Raw genomic sequence first — 20,361 nt, 5'->3', positions numbered from 1 at the left:
TCTGGAAGTGGTGGAAGCTACAATGATTTTGACAATTGCAATAGTCAGTCTTCAAATTTTGGCCCCATGAGGGGAGGACAATGGTGGCAGAAGCTCTGGCTCCTATGGGGGTGGAGTCCAATACTTGGCCAAACCATGAAACCAAAGTGGCTATGCCAGTTCCAGCAGCAGCAGCAGCTATGGCAGTGTCAGAAGATTTTAATTACTGCCAGGAAACAAAGCTTAGCAGGAAAGGAGAGCAAGAGAAGTGACAGGAAAGCTACAGGTTACAACAGTTTTGTGAACTCAGCCAAGCACAGTGGTGGCAGGGCCTACCTGCTACAAAGAAGACATGGTTTAGACAAATACTCAGGTATATGGGCAAAAAACTCGAGGACTGTATTTGTGAATAACTGTATAACAGGTTATTTTAGTTTCTGTTCTGTGGAAAGTGTAAAGCAGTCCAACAAAGGGTTTTAATGTAGATTTTTTTTTTTTTGCACTCATGCTGTTGATTGCTAAATATAGTAGTGTGATCATGACGCTGAATAAATGTATCTTTAAAAAAAGATAACAGAGCGTTGCCAATCCTGACTGCACATTAGAATCACCAGGGGTCTTATTGGTACCCAAAACCATCCTGCAGCAAGTGAAACACCATCTCAACTCAAATAACCCTGATGTACAACCGATTAAGAACCATTACTGGTAAAGTGGATCAGACAGCGGGCTCTGAAGCCACACTACCAGCACCTTAATAGCCATGTGACTATGGAGAAATTACTGAACTGCTCTCTCTCCTAATCTGTGATGTTGCAGGGACTAAATGAATTAATAAATGTAAAGCTCTTAGAACAGTGCTTGGCTCCTGGTAAGAGTTAAATGAATGCTCTTATTATTGTTATTATAGTTATTATGAGTCATTTGTAATCACAGGCTTAGGACTTTCAAATTTAAGTCACTTCCTTTTACTTAATTTTGGTAATTTCAGAGTAGTTGAAATGTTGATGTTTCAATGTTCTTATTAAAATAAAATGTTCCTCTTCTACTCAAATAATGCAGGAACTCTCATTCATTGTTGGTGGGGAATGTCACTTTGGGGTATACTCATTTTGGAAAATGGCTTGGCAGTTTTTTTTAAATGTTAAATATGATGTTTACTTAATAGGAATATTCCAGAGTCAGTTTCTTAGTTTTGACAAATGTACCATGGAATTCCTTTTTTTTTTTTGAGACGGAGTCTCCCTCTGTCGTCCAGGCTAGAGTGCCGTGGCTCGATCTCTGCTCACTGCAACCTCTGCCTCCTGGGTACAAGCGATTCTCCTGCCTCAGCCTCCTGAGTAGCTGGGATTACAGGTGCGCACCACCACACCCAGCTAGTTTTTTTTGTATTTTCAGTAGAGATGGGGTTTCAGCATGTTGGTCCAGCTGGTCTCAAACTCCTGACCTCGTGATCCACCCACCTCGGCCTCCCAAAGTGCTGGGATTACAGGCATGAGCCACCATGCCTGGCCTGTACCATGGAATTCTAAGATGTTAACAACAGGACAAACTGGGTAAGGGGTACACCAGTATGACCCATACTATGTTTATAACTTTTCTATAAATATAAAATTGTTCCAAAATAAAAAAAGTTATTAAAAAATAATTTTTAGTTTGGGTGTGGTGGCTCACGCCTGTAATCCCAGCACTTTGGGAGGCCGAAGTGGGTGGATCACCTGAGGTGAGGAGTTTGAGACCAACCTGACCAACATGGAGAAACCCCATCTCTACTAAAACTACAAAAATTAGCTGGGCATGGTGGCGCATGCCTGTAATCCCAGCTACCTGGGAGGCTGAGGCAGAAGAATCTCTTGAACCCAGGAGGCGGAGGTTGCAGTGCTCTGAGACGGTGGCACTGACTCCAGCCTGAGCGACAAGAGCGAAATTCCATCTAAAAAAAAAAAAAAATTTTAATTAAAGAAACAGGACTTCTACTTCCAGTCAGGATGAATAACAGCAATGGAGTAAATGGGATTTGCCCAACTGTTCTAAACAACAAGAAAACCAGATGAAATACAGTCACGTGCCACTTAATGACTGGGATATGTTCTAAGAAATGTGTCGTTAGGTGATTTCCTTGTTGTGCAAACATCATAGGGTGTTCTTACACAAACCTAGATGGTATAGCCTACCACAAACCTAGGTTACAAGGTGTAGTTGCTCTTAGGCTACAAATCTGGACAGTATGTTATTGTATTGAATACTGTAGACAACTGTAACACAATCAGACAACTGATACACGATGTATTTGTGTATCTAAACATATGTAAACATAGAAAAGGTACAGTAAAAACACAGTATTATAATCTTATGAGACCACCATTACATATGTGGCCTGTCATTGACATCATTATGCTGTGCATGACTGTACATGAAACAATTATTTTCAGATATTAACAAAGGTAACTAGGACTATATTCCCTAAGAGAAAGGAAGTAAGCCACACAATCTCCCTAGCTTTCGCCCTAGGGGCAAATTCTGGACTGTAGAACAGGAAGGAAATCCCAAAGTACAGAAGTCTTACTGAGTTGTGGAGACACATATCAGAGTTCAGGGAACCTGAGGCAACTGGAAGTTGTGGGGTAAAGTTCTGAAGAAGAGAGAGCTACTGCTACAAAAAAAAAACAAAAAAACAAAAAAAAAACACCTCCAAAAATTTACATAGGGAATCCCTTGGCCTCACTCATAGCTGAATTCTAGAACAAACACACATAAGAAAAACTCTAGCAGGACACAGTGGGTCATGGGTCATACCTGTAACCCTAGCTACTTGGGAGGCTGAAGCAGGAGGATCACTTGAGGACAAGAATTCAAGACCAGCCTGAGCAATATAATGAGACCCCCATCTGAAAAAATAATAGAAGAAAAATAAAAGGTACTCCAGGCAAAAAGCAGCTGAAAATCAATCAGCTGAACAGTCTGCAAAGCTCACACAGGGTTGAGAGACATTCAAGTTCTGAGCAAGTGTGCCAAATCCTTGTTGATCATTTGAGGTATTCAAGAGAGATCCTGGAAAGCTCATGCTTTAGTAATAGGGATAACCTAACCACCGATCCTAACAAAGTATAAAAATAAGCCATAAAAGGATCAAAATAAACTGCAAATAGCTGCATGCCAGAAAAAAGGGACACAATAAAATTTAGACTCTCAAAAATGCAAACTTTATAAGGTCCATCCAATCAAAAAGTATTAGACATGCCAAGAATCAGGAAAATATGACCCATAACCAGGAGAAAAATCAGTCAGTACAAATAGAACCAGTATGACACAGATGACAGAATTAGCAAACAGGACATTAAAATAGCTATAATAACTATATTCAGCTATTTAAATGAAAATATGAACATTATAAGAACTGTAAGATATAAAGAAAAATAAACAGAACTTCCAAATATCATAAATACAGTAACAGGCTGGGCACAGTGGCTCACTCTCATAATCCCAGAGCTTTGGGAGGCTAAGGCAGGAGGATCACTTGAGCCCAGGAGTTTGATGTTACAGTGAGCCATGATTGCATCACAACACTCCAGTGTAACTCCTGGGTGACAATGTAAGACCCTGTCTCAAAAACACACACAGAAAGCCAGCCTGGGCAACACAGCAAATCCCCATGTCTATGAAAAAATTTAAAATTTAGCTGGGCATGGTGGTGCATGCCTGTACTTCTAGCTACTTGGGAGGCTGAGATGCGAGGATCCCTTGAGCCCAGGAGTTCAAGGCTGCAATGAGCTAGGATAGAGCCACTGCACTCCAGCCTGGGCGACAGAGCAAGACCCTGTCCCTTAAAAAAAAAAAAAATACAGTAACCAAAGAGAAAACTTCACTGAGTGGGATTAGTATAGTACATTAGACACTGAAGAAGAAAATATTACTGACTTTTAACACAGAACATACAATTTGTCCAAACTGAAGCACATAGGGAATAAAAGTCTGAAAAGGAAATGAAAAGTCTTAGTGACCACGAGACAGTATTAAACAGTCTAACAAACACGTAAGAGTTCCACAAGCAGGGGCCAGGAACAGGGTATATAAATAAATATCTGAAAAAACAATGTCAAAAGTTTTCCAAATTTGATAAAAACTGTTAAGACACAACCCCAAGATGCCCCATGAATCTCAAAGGTAAGAAAGAAGAAAACTACAACAAGATACACCTAAATCAAACCCTTAAAATTAGTGTAAAAAATGAAAACCCTTCAAAGTAGCCCAACGGAGAAAAAGACACATACACACAAAGGAACAAATATAACAACTGTAGATGTTTCCTCAGAAACTATGCACGCCAGGGAATAATGAATATCATGAACGTGCTGATAGCAAAAAAAAAAAAAAAAAAAGGTCACTAAGAATTCTAATCCCAGAAAAAAATTTTTAAAATATAGGTGATAAATGTACAATAAAAAACTGTAAGACTTTGGGGTGGGGGCGGGGAAAGGAGAAAGTCTTTGGGACCTAGGGCTAGACAGAGAGTTTTTAGACTCGCCATCAAAAGCAGGATGCATCAAAGCAAAAAATGATAAACTGGACCTCATCAAAATGTAAAACTTTTGCTCTGCAAAAGAACATAAAGAGGATGAAAACACAAGCTATACACTGGGAGAGAATATTTGTAAACAACATATAGAACAGAAAACTAGTTTACAAAGAACTCTTAAAACTCAGAAATTAAAAAAAATACAATTAGAAGATGAGCAATAGACATGGACAGGCATTTCACCAAAAAAAGATGCCAATGACAAATAAGTATACAAAAGGATGTTCAATACCATTAGTCATTCTAGAAATACAAATGGAAATTCCAATGTCATAAAAACCACATATCTATCCAAATGACTAAAATAACAAAGACAACACCAAATGCTGGTAAGATGTGCAGATGCTGGAACAATCATACATTGCCAGGGGAAATGTAAAATGGGACAGCTAATCTGGTAAACCAGCAGTTTTTTACAAAACTAAAAATTTTGAGCAACAGTGGTAGAGTAAGAACCTCCAAAAATTCTCTTCCATAAAAACAATGAGAAACTGTCAGAAATGTCCAAATGCTACATGTTGAGAACTCTGGAAATGAACCTAAGGCTTACCGTAATACAGGGAGAATTTATTCAAGAAAAAAATGACTGAACGTCAGTAAGAACAGTGGGTTGTAGGCTTCATGGTATTTTCGCTTGCTCTAGTCCTAACCCCACTCTCCTGCTCTGCAGAAGCCTGAAAAACCAACAGTCCACAATCAAAGAGAAAAGCAGTAGCAAGGGGGTAGGACCACGTTAGAGTGCCTTCAAAGCTTCCTTCTCAGAGAACTGTCAAAGATTTGTCTCAAGGTTCCCTGGAAGACCCAGTTGCAAGGCTGTCTTTATTCCACCTGAGTAGCAGATTGCCCAGGGCAAAAACCACTGTAAACTGAAACAAATTACAGGCAATTGTTTAACTTCACAGCTGCTTGAAACAGTTGTAACAAACAACTGACAAACCACAAACTGTAAAAGGAAAAGCTTTCAAAATGTGGAAACCACACAAATGTCTATCAACTGATGAACAGATAAACAAAAAGTCATGTATCTATTCAACGGAGTATTATTCAGCCATAAAAAGGAATTAATTCTGATACCTGCTACAACATGAATAAACCTTGAAAACATTATGCTATGTTAATGCAGCCAGATACAAAAGGTCACATACTGTCTCATTCCACTAACATAAAACATCCAGAAAAAGGTGTATCCATAGAGACAGAAGGTACATTAGTGATTACCAGGGATTGTGGGAAAGTGTATACTCTCTCCTGCTCTTTGGCTTGCTTGCTCTGATGGAAGACAGTTGCTATGTTGTGAACTATCCTATAGAAAGGCCAAATGTCAAGGAAATGAGGGAAGTGCTCTAGCCAACATCAAGCAAGAAATGGAGTCCTTCAGTTCAACAGCCTACAAGGAATTGAACCTGACAACAACCACGTGAATAGAGGAAGATCCTTCTTCAGTTAAATCTTCAGATGAGACTGCAGTCCTGGCCAACAACCTTGATGGCAGCTTTGTAAGAGACCTGGAGGCAAAGGCACCCAGCTAAGTCAGGCACAGATTCTGGGGCCTCAGAAAATACAAGACATTGAATGTTTATTCTTTTAAATCACTACATTTGGGGGTAAGTTGTTAAGCAGCAACAGATAATTAAAAAGGTAAATATTTGCTTAACACAATAGACTACAGACACTTTAACCGTAAAGCCAGCATCTTTCTTAATGGGGAAACCCTAGAGGCATTCCCAGCAAGGTCAGAAAGAGGACAAGGGATCAGGCGCAGTGGCTCACGCCTGTAATCACAGCACTTTGGGAGGACAAGGCAGGTGGATCACAAGGTCAGGAGTTTGAAGCCAGCCTGGCCAAGATGGTGAAACCCCGTCTCTACTAAAAATACAAAAATTAGCCAGGCGTGGTGGTGGATGCCTGTAATCCCAGCTACTAGGAGGTTGAGGCAGGAGAATTGCTTGAACCCAGGAGGCAGAGGTTGCAGTGAGCCAAGATTGTGCCACTGCACTCCAGCCTGGGTGACAAGAGTGAAATTCGGTCTTAAAAAAATTTTTTTTAAAAAAGAAAGACAAGGATGTCCACTCTCTCCAGGACACTTTCACATTGTCTGGAGGAACTAGCCAATGCAATAAGACTAAAGAAAGTAATTAAAGGGATAACAGCTGGAAAAGAAGAAGTAACACTATCTGTATTTTCCAACATAAGAGTATACCTGGAAAACTCTATAGAGAATCTATCATGAAAACTAATTGAAACAATAAAGATTTCAGCAAGATACCAGGATATAAAGTTAACATGCAAAAATCAATATTGTTCGTATATACAAAATACAACCAGTTAGAAGATATAACACGACAAAATCCATTTACGATAGTAAAAAAAGATTAAATACTTAGTAACAGACTTTAGAAATCTTCAAAACCTATTTTAAAGAAAACTATAAAGTACCTAAAGGATGCAAAAGTAGACTAAAAAGATGGAAAGACATCTTTGTTCCTAGAAATACATACTTAAGTATTTAGAGACAAAGAAAAAGCCATGATGTGCATAACTCTCAAAAGCTTCAGAAAATAATAAATACACATATACATACATACAAAAGGATGAAAGCAAAAACTTGATAAAGCAAGTTTTGGGGTCAAACACCACAAAAAATGTTTAAATCAATCTAATCAAGAGGAAATAATACAGTAAATTCAGACATCTACTTTTAAAAGACATTATTTTTGAAAACTTGCATAATTTAAACATGAACTGTGTATTAAATTATATTGAATATTACTTTCCTTAGGTGTGATAATGACATTATGTCTGTAATTTACTTTCAAATCATTCAGCTTGGGGGAGGGGGCAGAGGGGTAGGAGACAGGTAGAAAAGGGAAAGAGAAAGCAAACGTTGCAAAATGTCAAAATTGGTTAAATTTAGGTGAAGGGTTTATGGGTGTTCTTTCTATGTTTTCAACTTTCTTATTAGTTTGAAATTTTTTCCAAATGAAAGGATGGGACAAAGGAAATGACAGAAAAGATGGGAGTATAAGGCTAGCTTTCCTTCCTTGACCTCTTGAAAATCGTGCCAAATAACAAAGAGTACAAGAAATAGCAATGCAAACCCTCCTGCAAAAATTAAGAGGTAGCTAAGGAGAGACAGAAATATAAGATATCTAAATTTGTCTTCCTTAGTGGTAAGTTAACAGATAATTAACACTGGTGCATTAAAAAAACAAAGGTGTAAACATAGTATTTAGCATTTGAAGGTAATCATAAAAAGAACTAAAACAAATGAAGCGTGGAGGATGCAGGAAAAGAGACTTTTACTGTATATTTTAAACATTTTATACGACCTGTTTATATCAAGTATCACATGTAGTAGTAGTAATAACAATAATAGATTTTCCCAATTACATGGACTATCCAGAAAGATTCTGTGACAGAAGACACTATACCCAGAGAAAAGGCATTTCTCATCATCTTCACTACCTTGAAGTGAAATATTTAAAATACAATTTTAAATGGTTAAATACTTTGAAATACGATTGGGTTTAGTAGAACCACAGGTGTGCCTACATGAGTACCATGATCATGACACCAAAAAATAACAAATTAATACATTAAGATGACATATCCTATTATTTCAAACAACTTAGAATTATTTTCATTCTTGCTTTTAAAAAATTTGAATAAACAGACTCACAGTTCCACAAGGTTTGGAAGCTTCTGAGCAAGGTTTTCTGGCTGAAAATTAAAAACTCAGAATTAAATTTTATTTTTGAAAAATGTCTAAACATTTCTAATTTGTTTAAATACAAAGTACTACCTTTTTGAGGGGTGTAAATTTTGAGAAAATATGAAAATAATTAATCAGCAGGTCTGGGTTTTATTCTTACAGAGACCATACTACAATTTAAATTTATAAAATCGAACATTAAAAAACAATGTCCCTTAGAGCAGCGGTCCCCAACATTTTTGCCTCCAGGGACTGGTTTCATGGAAGACAAATTTTCCACAGACAAGGTTGTGGGGGTGGTTTGGGGATGATTCAAGCGCATTACATTTATTTTGCACTTTATTTCTATTATTATTACATTGTAATACATAATGAAATAATTATACAACTCACCATAATGAAGAATCAGTGGGAACCCTGAGCTCGTTTTCCTGCAACTAGACGGTCCCATCTGGGGGTGATGGGAGACTGTGACAGATCGTCAGGCACTAGATTCTCATAACAAGTGCACAACCTAGATCCCTCACATGTGCAGTTCACAATAGGGTTTGTGCTATGAGAATCTAATGCTGCTGCTGATGGGACAGGAGGTGGCATTCAAGCCGTAATGCAAGTCACAGGGAGTGGCTATAAATACAGATGAAGCTTCGCTTGCTTGCCTGCCACTCACCTCCTGCTGTGTGGCCCCGTTCCTAACAGGTACCGGGTCTGTGGCCCAGGGATTGGGGACCCCTGCCTTAGAGAAACCACAAACCTCATAATCCATGGTCATGGAAGAAATAAAAATGTGCTTCACAGACACGGAGAGAGGGAAGAACCAGAAACTGGAGTGATGTAACTGGAAGCTGAGGAACACCGAAGGTTGCTGGCCACTCCCAGCAAGGAGAAACGCAAAGAGCACGTGCTCCCTCAGAGCCCTGAGAAGGAACCAATCCAAATCACACCTTGATTGTGGACTTCCTGCCTCAAGAACTGTCAGAGAATACATTTTTGTTGTTTTAAGTTACCCAGTTTTTGATAATTTGTCACGGCAGCCCTGAAAAACTAATACATCCTCCAAATTCCCAAATCATGCTCCTCAAGAGAAAGTAAGGGAAATCTGCAGGGCCCCCAGGTACAAGACCTAACTAAGCTCCAAATGAACAGGGGAAGCTGGAGCTCATGTGGTCCAAGGGAGTGTCAGACCTGGCCACAGGTCCAGACATCAGAGTAGAGGGCCAGGAAACTGGCCATTGGCAGGAGAGAGAAAGGCAGACAAACCTAGGTCCTTTACCCAGAAAAAGTCAGAGCCCTGAAAGGGCTGGCCTTTCCATGAAAAGAATCCTAGAACAAAAGTCTACTCACAGGTTGAAAGCAGGCTTCTCTCTGCTGGAGGTACTGGGTAGCGGAGAAAGCCTCCTGTAAATAACTGAAAGCCAGTCTGCATACACACACACACACAAGTATATAGGCATATATATACATATAATATCGCTCTCTCTCTCTCTCTCTCTCACACACACACACACACACACACACACACGGGGTTCAAATTTACACATACGAAAAGAAAGAGTCGAAAGGCTGAAGGAGCACACTGAGTCAAAACTAATTTTTTTTTCATTTACATTCAAGCTACTACAGGGTAAACTGTGTATCAATAATAATGAATCAGGAATGGCTTTTTAGAAGACATTAGGTCTGACCCAAGTTCCAAAAGACATAAATTATAAGAGGATGACATGGAATGGAGAGGAGAGTAGTTCTGTATAGCTTTCTAAACACAAGAAGCAACATATGAAAAGCCAAAAGAGAACAAGTACAATTGGGAAACTGCAAATACAATCCATTCTGCTATAACTACATAACAGCACTCCCGAAGAAATCTTACATTTTCAAAAATCCTGTTAGAAAAACAATCATGTCAATAGAAAAACTAACGTGTTAGGTACTAGAAAGTTGACTATTTTAAATAACCAAGAAATTTTTCATAAACTTGAATTTTTAAAAATAAGCATGTGTCTTTTATAATTGAAAAAATTAAAATTGAATTTTAAGATCTGCTGTGTGCAGCATAAGCTGTTATACAATTGATTAATCAGTTATATACAATTTGAGATCTAAACACTCACTAAGACAAATGACATTAGTTTGGTATGTCTGGGCCATTAGGTATGAAGATGTAAGGTTTTACAGAGAATGGCAAGGAAAAGAACACTAAAGTCTTATATTTTATACTAAGGACTAGCTTTTAAAAAATCCTGAACACAATGTAAAATCACTGGTTTATTTTAAACCAGAAAATGTCATTATTAATGTCATACTGGCATACTGATGTATTTAAATACTTAGCAACAGTATCACAAACTGCTTATATATACATATCCTTCCCTTTTGTGATAACCAAGTATCACTGAATATGAATATTGTTATGAAGTCAAGGAAGCATTTTTGAATACTCACTCTTGACAGTACCATTTGTATTTCATTTTGAAATGCTGAAAGCTGTGATTCTTTTTGCCTCATATTTCTATACTGATATATGCAACAAGATCCATCAAAACTAGTCATTTCTCAGATGTTCCTTGTGGATCCGTCTAAATCCCTGGAATGTTTTGTTTTTATTATCAGTATCTCCCTTGAGAATATACGCTTCCGTTTATGGGCATACATACAAAGCATCCTAGAAAAACTAGGGAACCAGTGGGTGGAGGGCCTTAATTATAGCTGTTCCTATAAAAAGGAAAGATTTGTCCAAAAAGAAATGCTGTTTGACTGTTAGACCTTCACCTAGTTTCATCTGCTAATACCAATACTATATCCGGCCAATTCACACACTCCACGGTCATTCTTTCTGGATGTCTACTTGGCTCCATCAAATAGCATTCTAATCTTTCCATGACAAACTAGTTAGTTCTTTTGAGCTGTAGCTCTACACACAATTAAGCACTGAAATAATGCTTCTGCTGCCAATAGAGCATCTCTATGTCTTTATTAACAAGTAGATACACTGTGTTTTCATTTAAAAATAAGCACATTCACTTTGAGAAAATTGCAGTTCATTAGAATAACGCCTTAAAACACACAGACGTGGCCGGGCACGGTGGCTCACGCCTGTAATCTCAGCACTTTGGGAGGCCGAGGCGGGCAGATCACGAGGTCAGGAGATCAAGACCATCCTGCCTAACACGGTGAAACCCTGTCTCTACTAAAAAAAACAAAAAATTAGCCGGGCGTGGTGGTGAGTGCCTGTAGTCCCAGCTACTCAGGAGGCTGAGGCAGGAGAATGGCCTGAACCCGGGAGGCGGAGCTTGCAGTGAGCCGAGATCGCGCCACTGCACTCCAGCCTGGGTGACAGAGTGAGACTCCGTCTCAAAAAACAAAAACAAACAAAAAAAAACACACCACATACTTAGGAACAGATGCCCAAAACTCCTGGCAAGTAATCAGCCCTTGCACAGGCTGTGACTGACACCTACTGGTGTTCCATAATATCACTCTCTGTTTTCTAATGCCATATTTTTAGTAATGTAGCTGAGAAATGTTATACGTTTTATTTTTTATACTTCTATAATTTAGGTACAGCATGTAAGAGACTAGACAACTAGAAATTAATGTCAGAATTTTTGTTACTTTGTGGGTAACTAAGCTCTAATGTTGGATTACAGAAGCCACACAAACTAGTGTATCCTAATCCATAGGATTTACAAGCTATGAAGTTTTTTAATGTTTTTAAATTTAAAATCCTGATAAAAGCAATAGTCTTAAAGTGCTTCTCAAATCTATTATTACCTTCTTCTTTCACAATTTGAAACAGAAAAGTTTATCAGATAAATATAACATGTACTCAAATACCTCCTACTAAATTACCTAGAAATTGTTTCTCTAAATCAAGCCAAGGATTCTCTTCATTAAATCTCATTTACATTATTATCTAGCTAAACAACTTTTCTTTACAATAATGAAAAAGTAAACTTCAGCAAGCACAGTTAGTATAAAACTTACCCCAAATTCTGAATCAATGATGCTTTACCATATCCTTTTAGACTCCACTTAAATGGGAATGTTTTAAAATTTCTTAACTTGGAACAAATACGTCAAATATTTTGCAAACACCACCATGTTCAATAGTATTTTCTGGTGGGCACTGTGCATTACCTACTTTCTTTCCTTCTCTTTCCAAACACCTGCTAGGACTGCACATCTTTCATCAAGCTGGCCATGGCTAAGTGACTAGCTTGGTCAGTGAAATTAAGCCAAAGTGGAAGCCTTGACAAGATTGAGTGCAAAAGACCTCACCCCTTCCACAGTGACCACCAGACGGTGGACGTTTTGTCAGCTTCATTCCTGAGCAGAGGCTCCAGGCTCTGAGAGACTAGTACAGTGTAGACAAGAAATATGTGTGCTGTTACAAGCCACTAGGACTCAGGGTTTGGCAAAACCTGCTCCATCCTGGCTTCTAACAACACATTTCAAAGAAGTCACAGATTAAATGCATTTGGGTTGTTATACAAGCTATAAAAAGTAGAAGAAAGCAGAATGAATTTGGACCACTATCTCATACCATATACAAAAATTAACTCAAAATGGATCAACAACTTAAATTTAAGAGCTAAAACCACACTTCATAGAAGAAAACATAGGAGTAAATCTCCATAATCTTAGATTTGGCAATGAATTGATAGCTATTACATCAAAAGCATGAACAGCAACAGAAAAATAGATACACTGGCCAGGTGCAGTGGCTCAAGCCTGTAATCTCAACATTTTGGGAGGCCAAAGTGGGTGGATCATTTGAAGTCAAGAGTTCGAGACCAGCCCAACCAACATGGTCAAACCTCATCTCTACTAAAAATACAAAAAAATTAGCCGGGCGTGGTGGCATGCGCCTATAGTACCAGCTACTCTGGAGGCTGAGGCAAGAGAATCCCTTGAACCCAGGAGGGGGAGGTTGCAGTGAGCTGAGATCACGCCACTGTACTCCAGCTTGGGCAACACAGTGAGACTCCATCTCTAAATAAATAAATAAATAAATAAATAAATAAATAAATAAATAAATAAAAGAAAAATAGGGCTGGATGCGGTGGCTCACACCTGTAATCCCAGCACTTTGAGAGGCTGAGGCAAGTGGATCATGAGGTCAAGGGATGGAGACCATCCTGGCCAACATGGTGAAACCCCATGTCTACTAAAAATATAAAAATTAGCTGGGCATGGTGGCACACACCTGTAGTCCTAGCTATTTGGGAGGCTGAGGCAGGAGAATCGCTTGAACCCAGGAGGCAGAGGTTGCAGTGAGCCAAGATGGTGCCACTGCACTCCAGCCTGGCAATAGAGTGAGACTCATCTCAAAAAAAAAAAAAAACAGATACACTGGATGTCATCAAAATGTAAAAACTTGTGTGTATTACAGGCCACTACAAGAAAATAAAAAACACAACCTACAGAATGGGAGAAAATACTTACAAATCATATATCTGGCAAAGGTCTAGCATCCAGACTATAAAAAGAACCCTTACAATTCAACCACAAGACAACAACTCAATTAAAAAATGGGCAAAGGATCTGAACAGACATTTCTCCCAAGAAGATATGCAAATGACCAACAAGCACATGTAAAGATGCTCAACATCATTAGCGTTAGGGAAATGCAAATCAAAACTACAATAAGGTGACACTTCATACCCACTATGACAGCTGTAACACTAACAAAAAAAGAAAAGTAACAAGTGTTGGCAAGAATGTGGAGAAACTGGAACCACTGTGCACTGCTGGCGGTAATGTAAAATGGCTCAGCCACTTTTTGGTGGCTCCTCAAAAGTTAAGCATAAAATTACCATATGACCCTGTAATTACGCTCTTATTTACATACCCAAAAGAACTGAAAACAGGTCCTTCAACATGTCCATTCATGTTCATAGCAGCACTATTCACAATAGCTAAAAAGTGGAAATAGCCCAAATGTCCATCAGTAGATGAATGGGTAAACAAATGGTGGTACAGCCATACAATGGAATCCCTACGGAATCACAAAAAAAAAAAAAGAAGTACTGATATATGCTAAAACTTGGATAAACCTTGGAAACATTTTGCTAAGTGAAAGAAGCCAGATACACAAAGTTTCATATTTTGTGATCCCATTTATATAAAATATCTAGAGTTAACCCAGAGAGAAAACAGATTGCTGGTTACCAGGGCTGGGTGTGGGAGCTGAGGGTGGGGGCGGGGCAATGGGGAGGAACTGCTTAATGGGTGAGGGGTTTTACTCTGGAGTGAACGAAATGTTTGGAACTAGACAGAGGTGGCTGCATCCACGGTGAATGTACTGAATCCTATTGTCATTTCAATAGGATTAATTTTATGTTATGTCAGTTTCACCCCAATAAATTAGTTTTCGTTTTTAAAAAGCTAATGAAGTCTTGGCACTGAAGGAATAAAAAGTACTTCATTCACAAACTACCACAACACACTTAACAAGCTTTTTAGTTGAATCAGTAAGTTGATGTCATTGCTTCTGAGCAGGTACACGACATGAGTTAAATACCACGTGTCCAGATTTTTTAAAACTGTGGTAGACCTCTTTTCAACTTGTCCATTCCTTCTCCAGTATTTCCCTCCATTTTTATATATGTCATAGAGCAATATTTATCAACAGAGGAATCAGAAACCCTAGCAGGCTAATGGTACAGAATGAGGGAACCAGCATTCTTTCTTCTTCCCCAGTAGCATAAATGCCTTCAGGGTCCTAGTTACCATTACCTTTGTCTCTTGACTCACTTCATAATAATTACTCATTTTCCTTTGTTTCTCTCTCTGCCATGATGGAAACATTATCTGTGTTGTCCAATATGGCAGACACTAGCCACATGTGGCTATGAAGCACTTAAAATGTGGCTATGTGATGGAGGAACTGAATTTTTAATATTATTTTACTTTAATTTAAATGTTAAGGCCAGGCATGGTGGCTCACGCCTGTAATCCTAACACTTTGGGAGGCTGAGGGAGGTGGATTACCTGAGGTCAGGAGTTCAAGACCAGCCCGGCCAACATGGTTAAACCCGTCTCTACTAAAAACGCAAAAATTAGCCGGGCGTGATGGCGGGTGCCCGTAATCCCAGCTACTCGGGAGGATGAGGCAGGAGAATCACTTGAACCTGAGAGGCAGAGGTTGCAGTGAGCTGAGTTCGTGTCACTGCACTCTAGCCTGGGTGAAAACTCCGTCTCCAAAAAAAAAAAAAGTTAATAGCACATGTGGCTGGTAAAGTGTGCAGAATTCATACCTTCATATTCACTACTGATTTTTCACTTAAACTCAGCTCTTTCAAATGTAAAACATGAAGAATAACTACTTAACTGTAAGAATGATAAATGTTTTAGATTATTTTTCTCAGAAATAAAGTATTTGCTTAGCATTTGTAGAAATTAAAATTGTCATCTTAAGAAATGTAAATGAAAATATTTTAAGTATCTTCAACTCTGCAAATGTTTTCTGGCAAAAAATGTAAAACAAACATCAAGACTGATATTTTTAACTTAGCAAAAACTTACAGAATGAGCTCAAAATAAAAAAAACTATACATCGAGTACATTTACAAAAATACAATGTTTCTGAATTTGATAGAAATTTGATTGCCAAGAAAAGATTTTTCAAAAGAAAAAACAGGCATTAAAAATTGCTGAAATGCCTCTTGAAGTGTTTATCTTAACAATATTTGTTAAAACTGAAAGTTATATAAATGTCGGAAACAAGGGTTGGAGGTTACAAGCATCAAGTGTCTTCTCCAGCTTTTTATTTTTAAAGAAACCTATTTAATAAACATGCCATAAGTATGATTTTATAAATGAAATTTTCAAAGCAATATAAAAATACACACAAAAATAGAATACCAAACACATTCCCATTAAGCCAGATCAATGATTTAAGATTACGCCTAGCTTGAACAATTCTGTAAGTTTATGACATAACTGTTTGGTTTTGCGGGGGTGGGGTGGGGAGCATGTTCCAAGATCCGTGTACAAGTGCCTTACTTACATAACGTGTGTATTTGTTGACTGATTCGATGGGACTAACAGTTAGGCCCTGGTGCCTCACTTCTAGTACACAGGTGCCTCATTATAGCGAATGCCTGAAAAACGAATTTAAACTTGTGGAAACATACATACACCAATGGTTTTGAGTCTTTTGCTTGCAAATAACACCCTTCGAGTACACAAGATAATGGTCTGTTCTAAGGAAAGACCCCTAGCCCTGCCACCTCTTTCTAAACTGTCCCCCTCCTAACTCCCTAGGCAGAAACTACAAATTACAGGGTATATGCTAAGTCAGGTTCCCTACATTTCATTTAAAAAGCAAAGAATGATACATGTTTAAAAATATTTCTATTAAGCTAGACTTTTATTCACAGGAAAACTCAGACACAGACTTTACAAAAATTAACTGGGAAAATTCACTTAACATGCAGCACTTCATTTCTCCACAGTCGATAAACGTGGTTAAATTTTAACGACATGGTGGTGCTAGGCTAGGAAGAGGTTATCAATAAATATCTACAGAATTAAAATGAAGCAAAACTAACTGGACCACAGATTAGGAGACCTTTATTTTTGCACTGAAAAGTGACTTTAGAACCAGCCATTATCCTCTTCTTAGTTTCCTCAAAAAGAAAAATTGTCTAAATTATAAATAAAGCTTCTAGCTTTAAAATCCTATGACTCCATAAATAGAGTTAAGTTATGGAACAGATGTTCATTTTCCTGAAAAATGAAAGTCATTATGACATGTGAGAGGCTTGAGTTTCTTAATTATTTGACAAGGAATCACCGTTTCACATTACTGACAAGGAATCGGTAACAATGACAGAAAAGCTTCTAAATCTGAAAATTCAACAGGAAAAGAAGCTGTTGTAACAAAACTTAATTTTCAGGCACATGTGTATTATGAAGACAGAATAAATGTGCAATGGCTGTTTTCCAGAACTGTACCACATTTACTTACAAACACTAAAACACTAACAGACCATTAGAATCTTTACTATTTGATATACTCACAGATTTCCACATAGTCAATTTAAGAAACAGAGATGCTTTTATACAGAGCTAGCTCAAGAACAGTGCAATCATGGCGATTATGGAGGCCCTGCACCCTAGCAGCAGTTCAAGCTGCAAGGATCCCACAGACTGGAGAAAAACAAGAAGTCCTTGCTCTGGAATTCAAAATGAACCAAACTAATAACAAAACTTAATTCCCGCTCCTGGTTTCTCCTACCGCACTTGGCTGTATGATGCTCTTTTAGGCCATCTCCTTAACTTACTGTTTTTCCCCTCAGGGTGTTCTGATCCTTATTTGATCCAGATCCTACTATTACCAAATTCAAGGAGGGGGTGGCGGATATAGTTGTGTGACTTTCCTAGCCATCAACCTCTCTCACCCTCACCTAACCACCGGCTAAGAGAGTCATCTATGTCAATATGGCATAAACATATGCACCACTGTAAATCAAAATATTTAGACTAGCTGATTAGAAAGCTTGATTAAAAACTTAGTGGTACTATATTCTAACCATCTTATTTTAACTGACTCCAAATTATAAAAATAAATATTTACTGAAAGTAATATAAACCAAACTTACTAGTAGAGTTTTCCCTTGTCCTATAAACACTTAAGTAAGGCTGTTTCTTTCAGCCTCCACCCCTACCCTCATACTCTCCACCCATCTCCAACTATAATCACTATTCGGTTTGATGTACGTTTTATGACTTAGTTTACTTGTCTATAAAATAAGGATCATAATAGTGCCTACATCATAGGATTGTCCTGAGGATTAAATAATACACGTCATTTGCTTAAAACTGTTTGAGCACTTGGTAAAGACTCAAACAGTGCTAGCTGCTATCATATTTTAACAAATCCATTATTGATGAATATCGAGGTTTTAACAATTTTTCATCATATTCAATTTTGTGATGAACATTCTTGTTCACCAGACTTTTCTATTGGGTAGATTCTTGCAAGTGAAAATGCCGATTCAAACACATATCCATGTAGTTTTGCTAGATATGGCCCAACAACTCAACAAAAACATTAATTTCCATTAGGAGCATGTGACAGTATCTTCTCCTAACTGTCTCCAACACTGGGTATTAATTATCCTTAACACTAGGTGTTAATTTTTTTTTTTTTTTTTTAGACAAGGTTTCACTATGTTGCCCAGGCTGGTCTCAAACTCCTGGGCTCACACGATCCTCTCATCTCAGCCAAGTAGCTGGTATGCCTCGATGCCTGGCTAGGTGTTCATCTTTGCCAATCTGATAGGTAAAAATTAGTGTTTTATCACTTCTTCTAAAAGTTGAACATCTTTTTACGTGTTTTTGCTATCTGTATTCTTTTTTCATTTGCCTGTTCATATTTGAAGCAGAAAGTCAGGAATGTTTTTCTCCTGGGCTAATAGGAAAGAAAGAACATCTGTGCCTCATTTCCCAGCCCAATTCAGGAACATGATTGACAGATCTCTCTTTCCTTCACTAAGTGGAATATAATTTTTAAGTTAAATTATCTCTTGTTGCATAGATTAACTGCTTAATCAGGATCCATCTGCTCCTGTTGCTTAGCTATAAGCCAAACTCCCCTCTTTCATTAAAATTTGGATACCTCTTTTTTGTCCATTCATATTTGTAAAATAAAATTAGCAAGTAGTGAGAGCTCTATCAGTATTTGGGCAAGTTACTCTTTCATTTCCTCAGGAAGGCCAACTGTTACCATTAAGAAAAGAAGTTGACAGATTCATTAAGTGATTTTGCTTCCAGGTTGAGATTTTATGTTTTCCTCCAAGTCTCTTGTGGCCTTTTTTTCTTGTAAATAAAGGAACTGAGGTCCAAAGAGGTTAAGCCATAGGACTTTGATCTCTTACCTCTCTTACCTCTCAGTCCTGAGTTTTGCTACCAAACCATGAAACACCCGCTTCCTGGGACTGCAGCCCTGAAATGCTCCCACTACTAATTTCCTCCCTTGAAGAACTTTAGAGTTTTAGAAAGGACTGATGATTGTTGCTTCCACACTATATTCCTTCTCCTTCTTACAAAGACCACAGGGACCGATGCAGGGAAGGTTGTAAGGCTCTACCTCAGCCCCCTCCACCTTGCACACTCAGACCGTCTCATCATCAGAAACTTCTCCATGACCACAGTCTTTCTCTGCCACCAAAATGTCCCATACCCCAGATGGCTTACTCAGTCATGCCCAATACAGCAGTTCGTCAACATCAATGGGCACTTTGGCCCACCTCCATTCTCCGTATTCACTCTTCCTTTATTTGCCTCCAATCCAACTCAGATTTCATGTTATATCACTCTCTTGGCCAAATCCTAAACCTCCTTAGTCTCTCTCTACTTGTACTGCATCCACCTGGCAAAAACCTAAATCTGTATGAATGCCACAGTCTACCTTCTCCATCCCTCAGACAGCTGAGTACAGCAAGAGAAAGTTCCCTAAACGAGCAGAAGGTTCCACCATAAGCTTAGTCACCAACTGCTTGCTAAATAACACCCAACAATTCTATCTTTCTCTAGCCAAACTGCCATGTGAGTCTTCAAACCTGCCCTCTCCCCAAATGTTCATTCCCAAGCAGATGGTCTGACCTGGTAAAAGCATCAGACAAAAACTCTCTCAACTGCCTCTCTCTCCCTCAGTGCACATCTGTCTTTCCACCTGTTCTCCCTTTCTTTACTTTCACAAAGGGGGAAAGGATATATTCCTAAGGTCAATCCTTCCATGTGTACTCTGGAGCCCATTCTTAGGAAACTTGGACTTTTCATTATTCCCTTTTTCCAGAGTTTCAACCTCTCTCTAATGGGAATTTCCTATCAGCATTTACTCTGTCCTCTTAGAAAAGAGAAGAGAGGGGGGAAACGGAAAGGGAAAAGAAAAGAAAAGGGAAGAATAGAAGAAAAATCTCCTTTGTTGTCAAATCCCCTCCCACTATGCCCATCCCATATCACAGCCAAACTTCAAAACCTATCTACCCATCTGTTTACTAGAGGTCCTCTCTGCATATCCCATCTATGTGGGGGTTTGCATAGAGAACATCAATACTCAAACAAAAGAAGAGCTGCTCCCACT

The 20,361-nt window shown here is 38.5% G+C and overlaps 1 protein-coding gene across 1 annotated transcript in view; it reads right to left on the bottom strand.

Annotated features, from left to right (window-relative positions):
* LRRC28 (leucine rich repeat containing 28) overlaps positions 1 to 20,361 on the bottom strand; it is a 137,033-nt gene that overhangs the window by 103,579 nt on the left and 13,093 nt on the right. Inside the window, 1 exon segment of the mRNA XM_019011209.3 lies at positions 8,235 to 8,275. Within this exon segment, the coding sequence (XP_018866754.1) occupies positions 8,235 to 8,275 (41 nt within the window).

The sequence above is a fragment of the Gorilla gorilla genome, chromosome 16 (genome assembly GCF_029281585.2).
Source record: "Gorilla gorilla gorilla isolate KB3781 chromosome 16, NHGRI_mGorGor1-v2.1_pri, whole genome shotgun sequence".
Classification (NCBI taxonomy): domain Eukaryota; kingdom Metazoa; phylum Chordata; class Mammalia; order Primates; family Hominidae; genus Gorilla; species Gorilla gorilla.
Note: the sequence above shows the minus strand (reverse complement) of the source record. Positions and strands in the feature narration are given on the sequence as shown.